General features: G+C 43.1%; 1 protein-coding gene across 1 annotated transcript in view; it reads right to left on the bottom strand.

The window, feature by feature from the left end:
- PPP2R2B (protein phosphatase 2 regulatory subunit Bbeta) overlaps window positions 1-19626 on the bottom strand; it is a 267911-nt gene that overhangs the window by 37684 nt on the left and 210601 nt on the right. The window contains exon 6 of the mRNA XM_046667311.1: window positions 5350-5514. Coding sequence (XP_046523267.1) covers window positions 5350-5514 — 165 coding nt within the window. The remainder of the gene's footprint in view (window positions 1-5349; window positions 5515-19626) is intronic.

Raw genomic sequence — 19626 nt, 5'->3', positions numbered from 1 at the left:
AAAGCATCCTCTTTGGGGGTATATAACCACTCTGTACACCTCATTTCTTTGGTGCCCTCTCTTCCTTTGGGAAGAAAGGCCCCAGGCCATGGTCCTCAGATTTTAGCTCAGAATAAACTCTCCCCAATTTCCATTTATAGATTGGTTATGGATTATTTTCGTCGACACTTTTATAATAAATTGCACAGATTTACACACACATGCACAGATATACACACACACATATATATATACGCACAAACACATATATGTATATGTATACATATATGAGAAAGAGAGCGATCTCCTATCAGTTCTGTTCCTCTGGAGAACCTTCACTAAGACAGCCAGTGAGCTCTAAGAGGAAGGAAACCAGGTCTGGTTTTGCTCACCCTTGTGTCCCCAGAGTCTGGCACAGCACCTGACATACAGTATGTGCTCCACAAATACTAATTAAGGAAACGGATAATGGGGCTTCACATATCTGGGAAAAGGGTTGGTGTTTCAAGTGCCACACAGCTGCTGGCCTGGGACAGGGGAATTCAGGAGGAAGGGTTGTGATAACTGCTGCCACCGGTTATTGACCCCTGCAAGCCTGGCAGAGTGCTCGGCTCTTACACGCATGATGACATTTACTTTTTGTGAACAACCAGCCCTAGGAGGCTGTCTTTACTGTTTCTACTTTCAAATGAGGAACTTGGGGCTCAGGGGGATTAAATAGCTTGCCCGAGGTCACACAGCCACTGAGTGTCGGAGCTGACTTCTGATTCCAAACCTGCTACTCTAAACCATTCTAGTTCTAGAAGTTTCTAAGGCTTTGTCCTTTGTCCATTTTGAGTTCAAGGTTCATCAAGTCTCTCAGTAAGCTTATTCCTCAATATCTAGAACTCGTGTGCATCTGTCTGACTCCACAGCCCAGACTAGTGTCTGCTACACTGGGCTGTGAGCTCACCAGGCCTTCTTGTGCCATCTCTGGCACCCACTTTGGGTCGGTGGCCCTTCAAGCCCGGTGCTACCTTCACCCACCAGAGGGGCCTGCCTCCTTAGACAGCTCATGTCACACAGCATATCTCAAACTGAACCCCAACCCTTTGCTCTCCCCTAGTATAACTTCTTATTAGTCCCCTTTCCACATGCCATTTATGTCAACCATCAGGTATAAATTTATTTATTGAGTAAATATTTATTGAACACCTACTTATGTGTCAGGCCTTGGCAACATGATGTGAGCAAAACAGATTTAGTTCTTGTCCTCAGAGGGTTTATAGTTTAGGAAGGACCCTGAACAACCAACATCCATGTGTGACGAATGCCAATCTCTATCGCTTTCATCACCCAGAGTTATTTTAAAAGAAACATTCCTTTTTCCTTTTAATCTCCATAGCTATCATTTATCTAGGGTATGAATTTCCATTGTACTGAGACTAAAGCAAAACCCTCATTCTCCTATGTTTCTTCCCACCACCACTGTGTTAATCTCCCATAAAACATAATTTCTATAACTCTGTTCTCCAGCCAAATGATCTCAAATCGCTCTCCACTCACTAGAAACTGTGCTTCTCAAACCGGGGCACATGGACGTATCTTTGGAGGTCAGGGGGAGGAGGATATAGGGGTGCACCAAGTGGTGCAGGAAGCCATAGGATAAATGCTGCATCTTTTGGGAACATCAATTTTGCTTGAAATTTGGGGCTGGGTAGAAAGGTAATTATTAAATTAAACGGAAAGTAGACATTCTATGGGAATAAAATACAAAATTCATGTGAAATTTTAAGATGGAAAAACAAGATTTCAAAGACAATCTATGGTGGTCAGCATCTCCCCTGGGGTCTCTTGCCTCTGCCAGGCACGTGCTATCTTGTCTGCTAATAGGCTGGCCCCCAGAGCACATCAGAGAGGTTGGATTGCCTCTGGGTGCCCTTCCTCTTGGTAGCAAGGTTCATGGGCTGGCCCCGGGAGTGCATACTTGGTGGAAAGGTTTAAGAAGGACTGGCTACCACAGGACTCAGACTCTGGGTATAGAGTAGGAACTCAATGAATGAATGAAGGAAGGAATGAATGAATACATAAAGGCATAAACTTTTGACTCTGATCTTCAAAGACTGACCTGATATGAACCATCAACCCTATGTGACCTCATTTCTTTAATAATTCCCTTTCACCCAAGCCTGACACTTGTTACTAAGACTCTTTAAAGGTTCCATGTAACTTCCTAACTTCAGGCTGTTGCCCATTCTGCATGCACTGCCAGAAACAGCCTTCTCTCTGTTTCCCACCTAACCAAACCCCAGCTGTGCTTTAGCGCTACTACTCAGCCTCTGCCTTCCCTGGGAGGTCTAGCCCGAACGTCCCACTCTCCTCTGAACGTCCCAGCTCCTAATCGTCTCCACCACTCATTTGGGTATTAATACACACACTGCCTGATACATTGTTCCTGAAATGTCTCCTGGGTACATCTTGCCTCTTCAGCTAAATTTTAATGCCTTGAGTGTACGAGCTAAGTCTTACCTTTCCATTGGACAATTTAGAGTTCTTAATAGTAACAGATATATTGCAGACACAAGAAAATCAATCATGCTGAAGGACTGACAATGAATTTTAGTCTGGATCTGTGGTTCTCAACTGGGAGCCATTATCCCCCGGGGGATAGTTCACAATGTCTGGAGACATTTTTGGTTGTCACAACTGGCTTTTGCTAGTGGCATCCAGGGGGCAGAGGCCAGGGATGCTGCTAAATACCCTACAATGTACAGGACAGCCCCCTCCCCCAAACAAAGAATTGTGTGCTTAAAATTCACCAGTGTCACTGTTAAGAAATCCTTGTCAACATTACACTCTCTTCCTGACTTGTTTCCTTGTCTCTTTATTTTCTCAGTCAGAACCGAACCTCCATCCCCCTGTCTTCTGTCTAATTAACTTCTCTAAAACGTAATTCTGATCATATTACTCCCCTGGTTACTTTAGTGGTTGTTCACTGATTTTTAGAGAAAATTCAAGTTCTTCATCATGGCCATTATGACCAGAAGCCTGCATTCCTCCTGGGCTTCAACTCTCTTCCTTCTCCAAGTCATTCCCTGCAGACCAGCCAAATCAGTCACCCCGCAGTTCCACAAACACTATGATCGTTCATGCCTCAGTACCTTTGCACATGTTGGTCCTTCTGCCTTAAACACCTTTCCCCTTGTTGGCTTATAAGTAAGTACCGCTCAAAGATCAATACCAGCACACACATCAGCAAGTATTTATTAAGCATCTATCACGGGCCAGGCACTGTTTTAGGTGTTGAGCAACAGCAGTGAACAAAACAGAAAAGTCCATGTCCTCAAGGAGCTGATGGTCTAGATGCACACTCTCCAAGAGAACCTTCTACAATGAAGGAAATATCTTAAATCTGCACTGTCCAGTGTGGTCGCCACTAGCCACTTGTGGCCATCGAGTACTTGAAATGTGGATAATCTCAATTGAAACCTTCTGTAAGTGTAAAATACATATGTTTTGAAGAGTTAGTATGAAAAAAAGTAAAACATCTCCTTAATAATTTTTTTATGTGTATCTTTTTTTTTTTATTGAAGTCACATTGGTTTATAACATCACATAAATTTCAGGTGTATATCACTATATTTCGGCTTCTGTATAGACTGCATTGTGTTCACCAGCACAAGTCTAGCTGCCATCCGTCACCATACACATGTGCCCCGTTACCCTTTCACCCTCCAGCCTGGACACACCTCGTTAATTCTTAAGAGCTATCTCCTCTGAGCCCCATGACAAACCCATGAGGTGGATATTATGATTTTACCCATTTTACATCTGAGAAGACTGAGGCTCAGGAAGGTTAGGGAAAGTTGGACAAAGTTAGCTAATAAGGGGTGAAGCCTGGCTTGGACCGGGGTCTGTGTGCCTCTAGAAGCCACAAGTCTACGTACCACTACACTCTGCAGACCAGCTCCCCCATACAACCCTTTTCACAGCAAATGAGCCAACAGAAATGATCAACATGACCCAGATCTTCACCCCTCTCCCATCATACACTTACAAAGAGTGTCGCCCTGTCACTCACGTCACACAGGAATTGAAGCTGAGAGCCGGGACTGTGGGAGGGATAGGTCTTCATTTCTCCACAGCAAACTGGAGTGGCCAACAGCACTGGCAGGGGTGCTGGCCAGACGAACACGGCTCTAGTCGCTCCTGAACATCCTGGCAGCTGCACATTGTCTGGTCTGACACTGGACATGGATTACCTCTGCCTTCCAGGCACCTTTACTCCTGCAGCAGTTTCTGTTCTAGAAAGCCTTCCTGCTAGCTCCAGGCCCGTCCCGTCTACCCCAGCACTTGCAGGCAGCGCCAGCTGACACTTGCTTTACCTGCTTACATCAGTCTTGGCCTCTGGCCTCCAAACACTTGGCTCCCCCTAGCTTTGGAGCTGCTTTGCTCTGTCAATGCCCTGAGAACTCCAGCATGATCTGAGGGCCTGGGAGTCTGGCTGCACTTTATCCCAACCCCTCTCTCTGAAGCTTTTCCCTGGTGCCCACTAGAACCACTGGGACTTCCAGAGTGCTGGTTCCCAGAGCTACAACCTCTCCAAGAAGCCACCAGCGCCCCACCTCAAGCTGCTATTCTTTTTTTATATTGAGATATAGTTGACACACAAAGTATATTAGGTTCAGGTGTACGCATCATCATTTGATATATGTATATATTGCAAAATAATCAGCCCAAGTCTAGTTAACATCCGTCACCACACACAGTTACAAATTTTTTTCTTGTGACAAGAACTTTGAGGATCCACTCTCTTAGTGACTTTCACATGTACAAGACAGTGTTATTAACTCAGTCACCATCCCCAGCTGCCAATCGTGATTCCTTGTATATTCTCAGCCGCACACCCAGTCCAGCAGGTCCTGTTAGCTCTGCTGCCAAGATCCGTCCAGAGACCATGGCTCTTCTCTGTTTCCACAACTCCACCCTTGTCCAGGCCACGCTCATCTCCTGCCCGGATGTTACACAATCCCCTAGCTGGTCTCCCCTTCTACTCCTCAGGTTCTCTCTCCCCACAGCAGCAAGAGTGATCTTAAAACATAATTCAGATCCTGTCACAATGTTATGTGACAGGGCTCATGTCTTATTCATTTCCATACTCCACAGCCTGAAGCGAATGTTTATGGAGTTGAACGTGAGGTTTCATCTTTATTGAAATATCAAATATAGAGCTGACTCTCGAGTAAGGACAACACGTGTAGCTTCTTTACTCCCAGCATGTCTAACGTGGGAAAGGAGATCAAAACCCTCTAGGCTCTCCCCATATCCTCCCGCATGTCAGGGGCCAGTGGCCCATCCCTCCCCATCAACCCTGAGCTGCTGGCTACTCACATTTGGTGTGCCTGTCACACAAGGCCGATGCCCTCATGTCACACAGCCGGATTGTCCCTTTGCTGCTGCTGTACACGAAGGTGTTGCAGTGATGTGGGTGGAACTCGGCCGCCGTGATCACCTCTGTGAGCTCCTCCATGTTGGCTGGCTTAATGTCCACGATATCTGGCACAGACGAGTCAAGGAGGGGACCAGGAGAAGGGGGGCAGAACCTCGGGGGTGATTACTAACAGCACTGCCATATTTCAGTGTAACATGTTAGCATTTACCACACATGGTGGATCCTCACAATAACTCCATGTGCAAAGAGGCAGGCATTATTGGTCCCAGGCAGACGAGGCCCAGGGTTACCCAGCGGTCAGAGGCAGCATTAGAACTCAGGTCTCCGTAGTCCTTATTAGTATTTCCTCCTCCATAATATGTAGACGCCCCATTCACCATCAAAGTGATCTGCTTGTGCAATCATTTTAAAAGGTGCCAAGTTGCAAAGTCTTACATTTCTCATTTTACAACAGTGGTTAAGAAACTAGTTCCATTCTAACTAAATAATCCAATTTATTTGAATCTTTACCTAGATGCCTAGGCTGATAAATGATATCTGTGATAGACTGTAAATCCTCTTACATGAAATCCCTGAGATCTTCTTAATAATATGTTGATGATAATGATAATAATAATAGCTGCTACCATTTATGGAGCACAGACTAAAGGTCAATCACTGTGCAAAGCATATCATGTGCTTTATCTCATTTAATCCTTATAACAGCTCTTTAATCAGCACTTTTCTTATCCCCATTTTTCAGGGGTGGAAACAGAGGGTCAGAGTATGTAAAGTAAATTGTCCCAAGTCACATGGCCCATGAGTGGAAGCACCAGGATTTTATCCCAGGTGCAAAACTTGTGCTCCTTAGTAATTATGCAAAATTTGTCTTATTGAAGATATACAGGACCTTAAGTCTCCATAAGTTGTTGTTTGCTTAGAGCTTGTGTGAGAATTTAAGCGTCAGAAAGAAGCCATCCAGTTGTACAGCAGGATGGTTTTAGGCTTCCATGGAATATACCATTAGTTTTAGCATCTGGTTTTTTTTTTTCTCAGTATTTTCTCTTTTGATCAAGAATTGTTATACCTCCACTTTTTTTTTTTTGAGGAAGATTAGCCCTGACCTAACATCTGCCACCAAGCCTCCTCTTTTTGCTGAGGAAGACTGGCCCTGAGCTAACATCCATGCCCATCTTCCTCTACTTTATACATGGGCTGCCTGCCACACCACGGCTTGACAAACAGTGCATAGTCTGTACCTGGGATCTGAATCAGTGAACCCTGGCCCACTGAAGTGGAACGTGCAAACTTAACTGCTGTACCACTGGGCCAGCCCCATTTATACCTTTATTTTTTAAGACCACATCTTTAGGGGTGGGCCCGGTGACGCGGGCGTTAAGTGCGTACATTCTGCTTCGGCGGCCCGGGGTTCGCGGGTTCAGATCCCGGGTGTGGACGTGGCACCGCTTGGCAAGCCATGCTGTGGTAGGTATCCCACATATAAAGTAGAGGAAGATGGGCACGGATGTTAGTTCAGGGCCAGTCTTCCTCAGCAAAAAGAGGAGGATTGGTGGCAGATGTTAGCTCAGGGCTAATCTTCCTCAAAAAAAAAAGGCCTCATCTTTATAATGAAGTCAAACATTTGGCCTCTCAATTGTGAAAGTGACTCAAGGGAAACAAACACCTTCAGTAGGGTGTCTGGCATGCGTGAGGGAGGGGGTTCGTGCTGATCCTGTCATATCCCGACCAAGAGCTCGGGGGACCTGCTGCAGGTTGGGAGGCAGCTGGCTGGGGCTGTGGTGCTGTCTGAGGACCCAGCAACTTCCTGCAAAGGAACAGGGCTCGTGATGTGGATGCTGTGACATGGGAAAGCTGACCAGAATGGTTCCCCCTTTTCCTAAACTTCACCTTGGTGATGCTGCCCCACCTGTATATCACCAGTTAGTATTTTTCACTTGACATTTTTTCTTCAGATCAATTTAAATCGATTCACTTTTTTCTTTCCTTAGCCTTGTCCAAGTATCAACCCAAGAGTCATAAAATCTAGCTTTAATGAGCTAGTTATATTTTAAATGATATGCATGAAATAAATGCATAACAATTAAAATTAAAACGTTTGTGTCTGTGCCAGGAGTTTATGTATCATACTTTGGGGAACATCGCATTGAATCAACAAGCAGAAACTTGATCAGACTATGCTATTAGACTGGGATGGATGAAAATCGTCTATGCTTTTCATGAAGTCAGTAGCATAGTCCTCTCCCTAGTTTAGATGAGGTACAACTACATGCAGTGATATTTTTTAGTCACCAGCACTAACAAAGTAGTCATCTATTTTCCAACATCACCTGTGCTCCTGGTACAACTATTCCAGCATGCCATTGGTTGCAATAACAGCTTTGCGTTTGGCTGTGCCTCGTTCCCCTTCAATTATCTCTTATAAATCCTGTTGGGTTCTTTCTAAATTAGCTTGAGACTGAACTAACATTACGTTTTACTACAATTTCCTGCACAAACCCAGATGCAGATATTACTTGGGTCTCTGGAGCATATGAGTCCCCTGGATTCACAAAACACTACCTTTCAACCAACTGCCGCCAGAGTTAGAAATATTATTGCAGTTAGCAACACATGCTGGGGAGCAGGAACCTATGCCCCCCAGAAGGTGGCTCCAAGCTGCAGCTCTGATGTTCTCTCTAGGCCCCTGACTCATGTGTGGGCCTTGTGGCCACGACACGGGGTGGGGTGAGTTGAGGTTGGAGCTCAGCTGTTGTCAGATTTAATTGGCCCCCAGAAAGAGCCTCCACACTCTACTGTGCCAATGAGTGTGTTTCTCTTTTCCAAAAATAGGGAAAGAAAATCTGGTGTCAGTTTTCTCAACCTCTACCAGTACAGCTCTAAAAACAAGCTTAACTGGAAGGGATCTTTGCTGTGTGGGAAGGGGAGGTGCCACATCTATGGTTATTTTTTTCTCACCTAAAAATAAAGCCCAAAAGTCAGAACGTGTGAAATGACATGCTTAAACATATCTACGAAACCAGGAACATCCCCCACCATCGAGAACACCATCATGGGGACGTGCCCACTGACTCTGCTTAGGGCTGCTGCCTCTGGATCCATCCTCCCTCCCACCCACCCATTCTGGGCCTCTAAGCCTACCCATCATCCCTCATCCCCAAGCACCTCCCTTTTGACTAGAGTGCTTATTTAGGTCTGACTCAATGGGGTTCAGCCGGACTCTAATCCTCTTTTTAATAATCATGATGATAAGGACAACAAGGAGGATAATAACAACCAGCAGTTAATGTTTATCAAGTGCCATGTATTGGCTCATTTGACCTTCATCTCAGCCTTTTGAGGTCAGTATTATTAACAGGCTCATTTTCTTGCAGAGGAAACAGTGAACTGAGGTAAATTACTCAAGGTCAGATGGCCAGCAGGGGGCAGAGCTGGCACTTGAACCCAAGTTTGACTCCAAAGCCTGGATTCTTGACCACAAGCCCCCGCCCCGCTCCAGTGGCTCCGTCACAGAGTCAGCCTTTCTGAGCGCAGCAATTCTGGCTCTCTTGAAACACCCCTGGCTAATGGGAGAAGGAGCTCCATCTCTTCTGCTTTGGGCCTGTGCTCTCTTGATTCCTCAACCACTTTGGAGGCCACATTTTTCAGAACCAGAATTTGGATACAGCATCTGACCTAGGATTTTTGTGTCCTATGATGTGATAATTTTTTCTTCTTTGAACTGCAAGTTGGGACAGAAACACGATTCCTGAATTGTTAACTTAGGGAGGATTTGCTGAGTTCCAGAAACATTTGGGAGAAGGAGTATAGTCACTCAAAATTCAGTGAGGATGATGGGAGAGCATATTTCACATCTGCATCATCTAGAAACTCAGGCTTTTTTCCTTACACTCTTCAAAAGGGAGATACGCATGTTCAGCATATGTGGTTTTGCCCTTTATGTCGGGAGGGAAGGAGAAAAGAGATGAGCAATGCATGGCTCCCCGTATTATCTTGAAAATGGAATGATACATTTTGACAGTCCATTTTCTCTTCCCTATCCTTTAGAGCTCTCTATCCAAATTATTTCCCGGTTGTTCCAAAGAACTAAATGGCAAAAGCAAAACATAGCATTGGATTCACAGCTAATATACAAGGCAGACAGCCAACAGATTGCTATTAAATTAACCCTGGGGCTTGACAGATCTGTTCTTCCTGACCCCAACTGCTCAGGCATTCCTTATTAATGCTGAGCCCAGGCAAATTACCTCCGCTAACAAAAGGGGTTAATCTGCCTCTCTGCTGGGACTCTGGAGGCAACTCTGAGGACAGGAGGGGGCACAGCCAGTTTGGCAGCTGAGCTCAATGCTCAGAAGGCAGAAGGCGGGAAGGTGAGGGCACCACTGTGCCAGGCAGTGGCCTAAGGCATCATTTAAAAATCATAATTGAAGACACTGGGAGGTCACCTCTTAAGGGATCAGCTTTAAACAAATAAGAAGCCAGAGCCATAAATTACATCAGCAGTGGGTGAGAGAATGGAGACGGTTATGGCAGGATGCTAAGGGGGAGCATGGGGGCCATTAAAAAGTCATTTCCTTAATCCCAAATTTGAAAAAGCTTTCTACAAAACAAAAAGTCCACTGCAACATTACAGAAGAAAAAGATTGACAACAACCTATATATACAGGAATATGAAAATGATTAAGTAAATTTTGATTTTCCTCATTAAACTGTTTATGCACTGAAATTCCAGGTCTGTTAAAAAACAAAGTATGAAAAATTCTATCTATATTATGATCATAATGTCATTTAAAACTTATACTCAAAATGATGAGCCAAAAGGCAAGATACCAAATGTTAGTGATAATTCTGAGCGGGTCTATGAATTTTCTTTTTCTTTTCGATTATCAGTTATCATTTCCACATTTTCTTTTAGTAATGTTTTAGTATTTTAAGATTGAAAAAGACAAGACACGGGCTGGCTCCGGTGGCTGAGTGGTTAAGCTCACGTGCTCCACTTTGGCAGCCCAGGGTTTCGCTGGTTTGGATCCTGGGCGCGGACATGAAGCCACTCGTCAGGCCACACTGAGGCGGCATCTCACATGCCACAACTAGAAGGACCCACAACTAAAATATACAACTATGTACTGGGGGGATGAGGGGAGAAGCAGCAGAAAAAAAAAGAAGATTGGCAACAGTTGTTAGCTCAGGTGCCATCTTTAAAGGAAAAGAAAAGAAAAAGACAAGACTGTCAATGCTTATTTTATATATATATATAAATATACATATATATATACATTTATATATACATATATATATTTATTTACATATAAATATATATGTATATATACATACATATCTACGTAAAATTTTAGGTGAGGAAATTTAGATACAAATATATACAGTCTGACCATAGCCATGTAAAAACACATCAGAGAGAGAGAGCAGAACAGAAGGAAATGTAGTTATATCTTACAGGGGATTCGATCCTAAAGTCAGCATGTAAGTTACCCTTTAGTAACTCTAGCTTGTGTCCATTCATTCATTTCTTCCTTCATGTATTCCATAAGTGTTCACAAAGAATCTGTCAGCAGTCCTCCCGGTGCAGGGGATATAGCTATGACCAAAGCAGACCAAAACCCCCCGCTTTATGGAGCCTATATTCTAGTAGAGGACATGGTCCCTAAACCAGGTAAATAAATGTCATATATATAGTATATTAGATAAAGTAACTGCTAAGCAGAAAAATAAAGCAGGAGAGAGAGAGAGAGAGAGAGTATATGTGTATGGGTGGCAGGGGGTGTGTGTCCCAGATCAAACAGGAGAAGGCTCCTGGATAAATCAAGAGTTCAGATTTTTTTTTTCCTTTCTTTTACTTCCATATTTATTTATTGTTCGGAGCCCTTATAGTTGAGTTAGCTAGCGTTATGTTAAAATTGTGATGTAAATCTATTGTATTTATACCAAAATTTAGAGATTATAGGTCACCTTATAATCTTTACAGTGACTACATATTATTCAACCAAGAAAGCAATAAACATTACAAAAAAAAAAAAGCAGTTTCCTTGACTTAGACCCATTTGCGAGGGAGTTGAGAGAGCAACAGCCTCATCTCTATGGGTAAAGTTCAAGATAAGATTATGATAATATTGTGATTGTAAGAAAATGGGTTCAGGAGATCGGGATTCAGTTTTGATTCCAACTCTATTTTGCTCAGAGAATTCGGGAAAGTCATTTTATCTCTCTGGGTTTCAATATCTTTGCCTTTGAATGGGTATAATCCTATTAACTGTCAGCCTTTGAGAATTTTGATTACTAAATAAGATAATGGAGAAAAAGTTATTTATTAAATGGATTTATTGTGGACTGAAAAATCCTAGCTTCCAAAAGAAGCATATATTTTTCCAAGGATAGCTTTTATATGTATTAGTTTTGTGGACTTTTGAAGGTGACTGTCCTCATATGCTTCTGGCTGATTTTGCTGATACTTACAAGCTTTTGTTTGTTTGTTTCTAAGTCCTGTCTAAGCCAACCAAATATAGGAGAGCCAAGCAGGAGGCCTGTCAGCAGGCCAAGCTGCAGAGTGGAATCTAAGTCTGCCTGGGTAATATACCCATGCTCCAAAGCAGTTGAGGCTTTTCACATAGCACTTAAAGTCTGCCAATACTGAAGACGGAGAATAGCCTTATCTTGTCCTTGAAAACTGAGCATATTAGAGTTGGATTCCCTTTTAGGGAACATGAGTTTCTTTGAAATCTTTTTTCCTTTCCAAAGTCCAAATTTAATCTTTGGATATTCAGCAGTGATTACAAAGCATCTAGATCTTGTTAGCTGAGCAGACACGTTGCTTGATGATAACACTGGAGATCTCCAAAGAGGACTCCAAGGGATATTCTTCTCTTAAGAGCTTAGAAAAAGCCAATGTGCAAACATTCATGGAGGGTTTGCTGATTGCTGGGCTCAATATGAGAGGACTGACAAAGAGACGCATGGTGCCATGTTAGTTACTGCTTTTAAATATGTATTGAGCTGCAGAAAAACAGTGGGCTGCGATGGCTTTTATGATCGGGAGGCACTTGAAGGTTCCTTAACCACAGACTCTTCCCGATTTATGCAACATAGAGCTTGAAATTCCACTATTAGAAAATATACAATACTTCCTTCAAAGCCCAACTCAGATGTTACTTTCTTTATGAAGCGTTCCAGCCCTTCTTTCATGATTCCTATCCTGCGTATCCATAGCACCTTGAATGCACCTCTGTGAGAACGATTAATCCATACTATTATAATTGAGTAATTTGAGACAGTGTCATAGAATACATTTTACTGGAGTATGGAGTAACAGAAACCTAGATTTTTCTCTTTTGGTGAGGAAGATTTGTTTTGAGCTAACATCTGTTGCCAATCTTCCTCTTTTTGCTTAAGGAAGATTCACCCTGAGCTAACATTCGTGCCAATCTTCCTCTATTTTGTATCTGGGTCACTGCCACAGTATGGCTTGACAAGTGGTGTAGGTCCTTGCCCGGGATCAGAACCTGTGAACCCAAGCAGCTGAAGTGGAGCATGCCAGACTTAACCACTATGCCACGGGCCAGCCCTGAGAGATCTAGATTTTAATTCCAAATCCTGTGACCAGTTATTTAATCTCAAATGTCTTTGAACTTGTTAAGTGATCTGCAAAAAGAGGAAGAGAGTTACAGGAGATGATATGTGTAATGTACTTGGCACTTAATACAGGCTCAAAAATTGTCTCATCTTCCCCAGCATGGTTGCGTGTCTGTCCCCCTCTGTTCACATACTCACTCTCATGGCTTTGTGATATGTTAACTTGGTTAGGCTGAGCTACAGTCCTTAGAATTCCCTTTCTAGGATGTTTCTGGTAATGGCTAATAAGGTATAGTCTCTCAGGAAAGCTGGAGGAAGAAGCAGTCATTTTGCAGCATACATGCTCTTTCTCCCAGTTACTCAATCAAATACTAATCTAGATGCTGCTGTAAGAGATTCTGCAGATGTGATTAAAGGCCCTAATCAGTTGACTTTAAGTTAATCAAAAGGGAGATTATCCTGAGTGGGCCTGCATTAATCAGTTGGAAGACATTTAAAAGAAGGTTTAGGCCTTCCTTGAGGAAGAGACTTCAAATGGATGCTGGATCTCCAATTGCTTTCTCTTCCCCCTAAATCTTCCTTCCTCATGGCCATCTGTCGACAAGCTTCAGCTCATGCCGTGATCTTCCAGCCTTCTTGGGACTTTCCATTCCTGATAGCCTGCCTTACAGACTTTGGACTTGCTTGGCCAGCCCCACAATTGCAAGGGAAATTTATTGTAAAAAGTCAGTCTCTTTCCGTTTCTCTCTCTCCACACACACACACACACACACACACACACACACACACACACACATGCGTGCACACTCTCTCCTACTGGTTTTGCTTCTCTGGGTGAACTCTGATTCATATACCCACCCTCCAGATTACAAGGGCTATGATATTGGGGGTGGGGTTTTATCCATCTTGGTATATCCAGTGCACATAGTAAGTCCTCAAAAAATATTTATGGATTTTACTTTAACTCATTCTTGTGACTTAGAAGCCTTCTTTAGGCAAGGTTTTTTAAAATGCAGAAAGCCTATAGTAGGTCAATAGGCTAAGAATCCAGGCTTGTATAGTGTGAATCATTTAGCCTGTGGTTTTCTTAGGAGAGAATGGAATCCAAGTAATAAGGTAAGAAGAACAGGGGGCTGGGGAAATTCTCCAAAAAACAATAGCTACCATTTATTGAGCCTTCTTTCTGTGCTAGGCACTTTGCTAGGAACTTTACATGGTTACTTCTTTTAATCCTCACAACAACCTTATAAGAGAGACAGTATTATTATCCTCATTAGCTGATGAGAAAATTGAGGATCAGAGAGACGTTAAGCAACTTGTCAAAGTCGCACAGATTTTAGGAGATGAAGCTGGATTCAAATCAGTGAGTCTGACTCTAGAGCCTGCATTCCCAACTACTAAGCTATACAGCTCTGAGGAAGTTCAAGGAGCCCAAGAGAAGCCTGCATAGTTGAATTCCTTCCCTCTCCCCTGACAACCTGAGGCCCAAAGGGCTTGCCCTGTTGAGGAAGAAATCCCCAGTGTTATAAAGCCTTAGGTCTGCCTCAGATACAGAGGGTCAGCATCCACACAAGCAAGGCACCAGGCCTGGGAAAATCCACCACGGCTGCATTTAATACAGGATGGAGGGGCTGCCCTGGCACACACAGGCCAATGTGCTGGACATGTCACTGGAAGCGATGCTCTGCTTTTATGCTAAATGCTAGTCTGAGATGGATATGTCCATTTGATCTCCCGGTAGGAAGAAAGCCACTGCAGCAACAAGGGAGAGAAATTTACACTAGGCCCCCAGCTTCCTTCAAAGCCTGCCTGGCAGAATCCCACGGGATTAAAAGAAAGGCCGCTGTCCATGGTACTTAGGGGTGAGAGAAGCTGAAAGCCAAGAATTGAGGTTATGTGGTTCCCTGCTCAGAGAATCAACTCTCAAAGGGCCTCAGCTTAGTTACCAAATGAAGCTATGCACAGGGCTGCTAAGACCAAGGTCAAAGATGAAGCACTCCTGGAGTCCAGTTGGCTTCTCCCAGAGAAATCCTTTGTCTGATTCCTAGACACTGGACTTCGGCAAGTCTGGCTTCTGCTAACCTTTCTAGCATTCCTTGTACCACATTCCACCTCACTCTCTGGGCTCCAGTCACGGTGACCCAAAGATTTCATGCTCCCTCCTTCCACAGACCTTTGCACATGCCGGACCAATCTCTTCACACCTCTTTGTCAAGTTTGCTCATACTCTTCCTCTTTTAGATCCCAACTCAATAATCAGTTCCTCAGCAAAGTCTTCTTTTATTCCCTAGTCTATATCATGTTTTTAAGAAATGCATTCACAAAACTATATTCCCTTTCTTCACAGGACTTATTTTTGTTGGTAATGATACTCATTAGTGTGATTATTTGATGAACATCATTCTGAAGGTAGAAAATTTATTTCTTTTCACTATTGCATCCCCATGGCTTAGTGCAGTGCCTAGAACAACCAGGTGCTCAGTATACAGCTTAGCACCTATTTTTACTTGATATGAGTCTACTTAATAGGGTCCACATTGGACTAGGTAAAAGCCCAGGTCAACTCATTCTTAGTCCTGAGAAGAGAGTTCAAAGAATCCTAGGTATACCATAGTTTTCATAAATAAGAAACATCTTTTTATAGCAATTTTCTGTTATTGAAAAGTTAGGGCTACCTCTTGCCCTAGAATATCACTCATCTAAAAATGAGTTATTATTGTCCTGATGTAGTTAACCCATTAAGGCCAAAGTTTGACCACTTTAAGCCAGAACCTGTTACACAAGACAGGGAAAGCCCGGCTATGGATGGGAGGGAGAGGATTCAAGACCAGGTGCCACGAGGCTGGGAACGCCTTGCTCTGAGATGGTGCTAAACATAAGGCCCTGGACCTCAGGGAGCCTGCAAATATCTGCTCACTAGGGTATAATGAGCAACATCTTGCAAAGAGCACCCAACTGCAGAACCAAAGGAGGAGTCTACAACTGAGAAGATGATCCAGATGATGAATTTAGCAGAATAGAATCCACCATTCTAACATTTAACTTCCTGAGTTCCCTTGTCCTTTCAATGATATCATGATTGTGTTGGTCCCTGTTTATCATTTACTTAGCAAGGTACTGCCCTAAGCATACATGTATGTGCACGCATTTGTATGTGTATACACATACATGCATATATTTTATAATTAAAAATATATAAATATATACTTTATATATATGGATAATTTTATATATATAGAAAACATCTTTTAAAAAAAATTCTCACAATCCTCTTTGATAAAGAGCCTCTCTCCAGATCATTAACCAGAGGCTTGGCTAAGTTAGGAGACACGCTAAAGCTCACACAACCAACCAGTAGTAGTGCTGGTGAGAACTTTGGGCTCGTCAGACTCCAAAGCCTGTGTTCTCAACCATAATGCCAATGTCACACCCAATGTCAGGCACTGGGAGCTGTGACTTTTTTTTAACCGTATCGCAAGACCACTTGTCTTACTAACCACTTTTCTTCACATATACTTACTTGATAATTTAAATGGATTTTTCAGTATTTGTGAAATCATAGGACTGATATGATCATTGTATTTTCTAATATTCATTATCATAAATACATAATTATGAATACAGAAAAAGTCCACGGACTGCCCAGAAGCACCTTGCCCACCACCTCAGTGGTACTCAGACTACGCTTTGGGAACCCCACATTATTCTATCCTGAATCACACTTCTTCAGCCTCCTTAGTGGATGAGAGGCTTTCTAGAAATGGTGCTAAACAACATATAGTTTCAGATAATCTGCTGGTGGTTGGCGTTTTTCTGAGGCTGTTTGGAAAGATGGACGCTTCCTACCCAAGAGGCAGCTGCACTTCAGTGAGGAGAGGCAAAAAGGTACCGGTTTGAACAGTCTGCTCAGTGCTTAAGGCGGTTTGGTTGAAAAGAACTATATAGACATCAGTTATCATCATTCTCATGATGACAATGATTATTTTACATATGGATGCTTTAAGGGTGAATGGCACAGTCTCATTTGTATGCCAGCATCTGGCAGGCTGTCACACATCTGCAGAATATAACCTAAATTGTGCTATTAATATTTCCCCTTTGCATTCTCCCCAAGGCATCTGTCTCCCAAATTGCCTAAAGAAACCGCCCTCCCCCTTGAAGGCCTAGAGGCAAAATTCAGAAAACATGTCACCCAGACTGGAGACAGCAGAAGCTCAGAGTGACAGCAGCTGAGCCTGAGCAGATTTCTGGCTCTTGGAATAGATGTAAAGGGAGAAAGGAAGCACCACCCACACTCATTCTATTAGCAGCTGCACTTCTAGGCAAAATCTGTAGGCAGGTTCTCTCAGACTCAGACAGTATGCTGAGTCTGCTCCATGATCAACAAAAGATGCCAGTCATGGTCCTGATGGTCAGTTCCTAGTGTCTTCATAATCACCAGTACCTGCTTAAAGCTGCCTTCCCTGAAAAGCCTTGGGGAACTACTGAGCAGTCTTCTGCAGTGGAGACTAGCTAGCTGTGTACCAAAACCACGCCCTTCTTTCTTATGTGTCCAGCTATACTACATTTCCCAGCCTGCCTTGCAGTTAGAGGTGGCCATGTGACGGAGTTCTACCCAATGGAATGCATGTTGTTTCAGGGCCTGGCTCACAGGAGTCTCCCTGATGTGTGGTCCTCCATAATCTTCCCCTTTTGCTGTCCTGATGCAGATAAGCATGGGGGCATTGGTGAGCTGTAAGATGAAAGGAGCCTGAATCTCTGAATCACTGAGTGTGGGAGGCTGCCTCCTGATGGGGATCATCAATATTGGACTTTTCAAGAGAAAGGATCTTTCATGTGTTTGAGCCATTATGGGGTCTATTTTACATCAGAACATCCAGAGCTTTACTACAACTAATACATTCTTAAAGTGAAATTTCCAGGTTAGATTTCATAATTACCTAACATCTCCACTTTGGTGGCATGCTATTGTTTCAAACTTGACAGGTCCAACCAAAATGGTACTTTCTATATGTCAAGTGTTCCAGGTACTGGGATACAGGAATGCATCATACAAAGTCCCTTCTCTCATGGAATTTACATTTGAATATGGGCAAACCCAAAATGCATAATTAAAAAGACAATTTCAAATAGTGATAAGTACTCTGAAGATAACTGGGATAGAGGGTTATTGAAGCTACTTAGGAATTAACAGGGGGAAGTGTCTCTGAGGAGGTGACATGAGATTAATGTCTGAATGATGACATGTAGTTAGCCATGTGAACTCTGGGGACAGAGTATTCCAGAAAGAGGGAACAGCAAATGCCAAGAATGGAAGTGAGAACAAGGTTTATCTAGGAACAGCAAAGAGGTAGCTGGCTGAAGCAGAGTGACTAGGGGAGATGGGCTGATAGGGTATCAGAGAGGGAGGCAGGGCCCAGATTGTGGAGAATCTTGTAGTCCAAAGTAAAGAACTAGGATTTTACTCTAAGTTCAACGAGAAGCTACTAGAGTGTTTTAAGCAGGGGAGGAATGTTGGCTGAATTACATCTGGAGGTCCACTTTGACTGTCTGGGAACAGGTACTACGTAGGAGAGCAAGAAAGAATGGAGACCAGATTATTGCAGTAGCACAGGTGAGAGAACAGTGGCCAATACTGGTATAGGTTGGGAGGAGTAGAAATGGAGAGAAATGAGTTGATTTGAGATATATTTCAGAGGAAGCATTGGCAGGGCTCACAGATAGATTGTGTTGGAGGTGGAAAGGCTGGTAAGTAAGAGAAAAGAATCAATAATGACTCTTAGGTCAGTCACTCCGGTGCCTGGGTGGTGAAACTATTAACTGAAAATTGGGAATTCAAGTGAAGAGTCACATTTGTGGTGGGATGGACCACAGGATAGGTAGTGAATAAATGACCTATTTGTAATATTAAATAGAGGGTCAATATAGTGGGGTGAGAATATTAGTTCAGATGCTCATTCAGCAATTTTCTTGACTTCTCTAAATTTTAGCTAAATAGGAGATAATAAAACTTACATTATGGGGTTGTTATATCAAATACACCCTGGGTGTGTAGAGACTAGAGGGAAGTGTGATGGGGACTTGAGGATTGCTAATAAAGTTTGGTTTCCTGACCTGGATGCTGGTTACACAGGTGTTCTCTGTGAAAATTCATCAAGCGGTACAATTATGATATGTGAACTTTTCAAAATTGTAAGCCCAAAGTTTCCATTGCAGTGCTTGGAACTCAACAAATGGCAGCCATTACTATTTTCACTATTATGATACAATGAAAACATGTCCTGTGTACCTGAGGTCCACGCTGTCCATACAGGCCATTTATGAATCCTTTAACAAGAGGAAGGAACACTAACTGAATTCTAGGGTCTTATCTTATAGTTGATAGAGTCACATCTGATTTTAATTCATGACACATAAATGCCTCTGCATGAGGGAATTGCTTACAGTTCCAATCCAGGGCTAGCCCTGGCCCACCACGTGTAATTCAATACTTCCCCACCTTTGTGAGGATGAAAGACAGATGCCAACGTGATTTAAAAGGAAACAGTTCTCCCCAAGTGATAGGTGTTGCAGTGTAACTGCTCCTTCCTATTCCATTTCCCCTCAAGCCTGCTCATACCTGAATCCTTGCGATT

The sequence above is a fragment of the Equus quagga genome, chromosome 7 (genome assembly GCF_021613505.1).
Source record: "Equus quagga isolate Etosha38 chromosome 7, UCLA_HA_Equagga_1.0, whole genome shotgun sequence".
Classification (NCBI taxonomy): Eukaryota; Metazoa; Chordata; class Mammalia; order Perissodactyla; family Equidae; genus Equus; species Equus quagga.
This window is presented reverse-complemented; position numbering and strand designations above follow the sequence as displayed.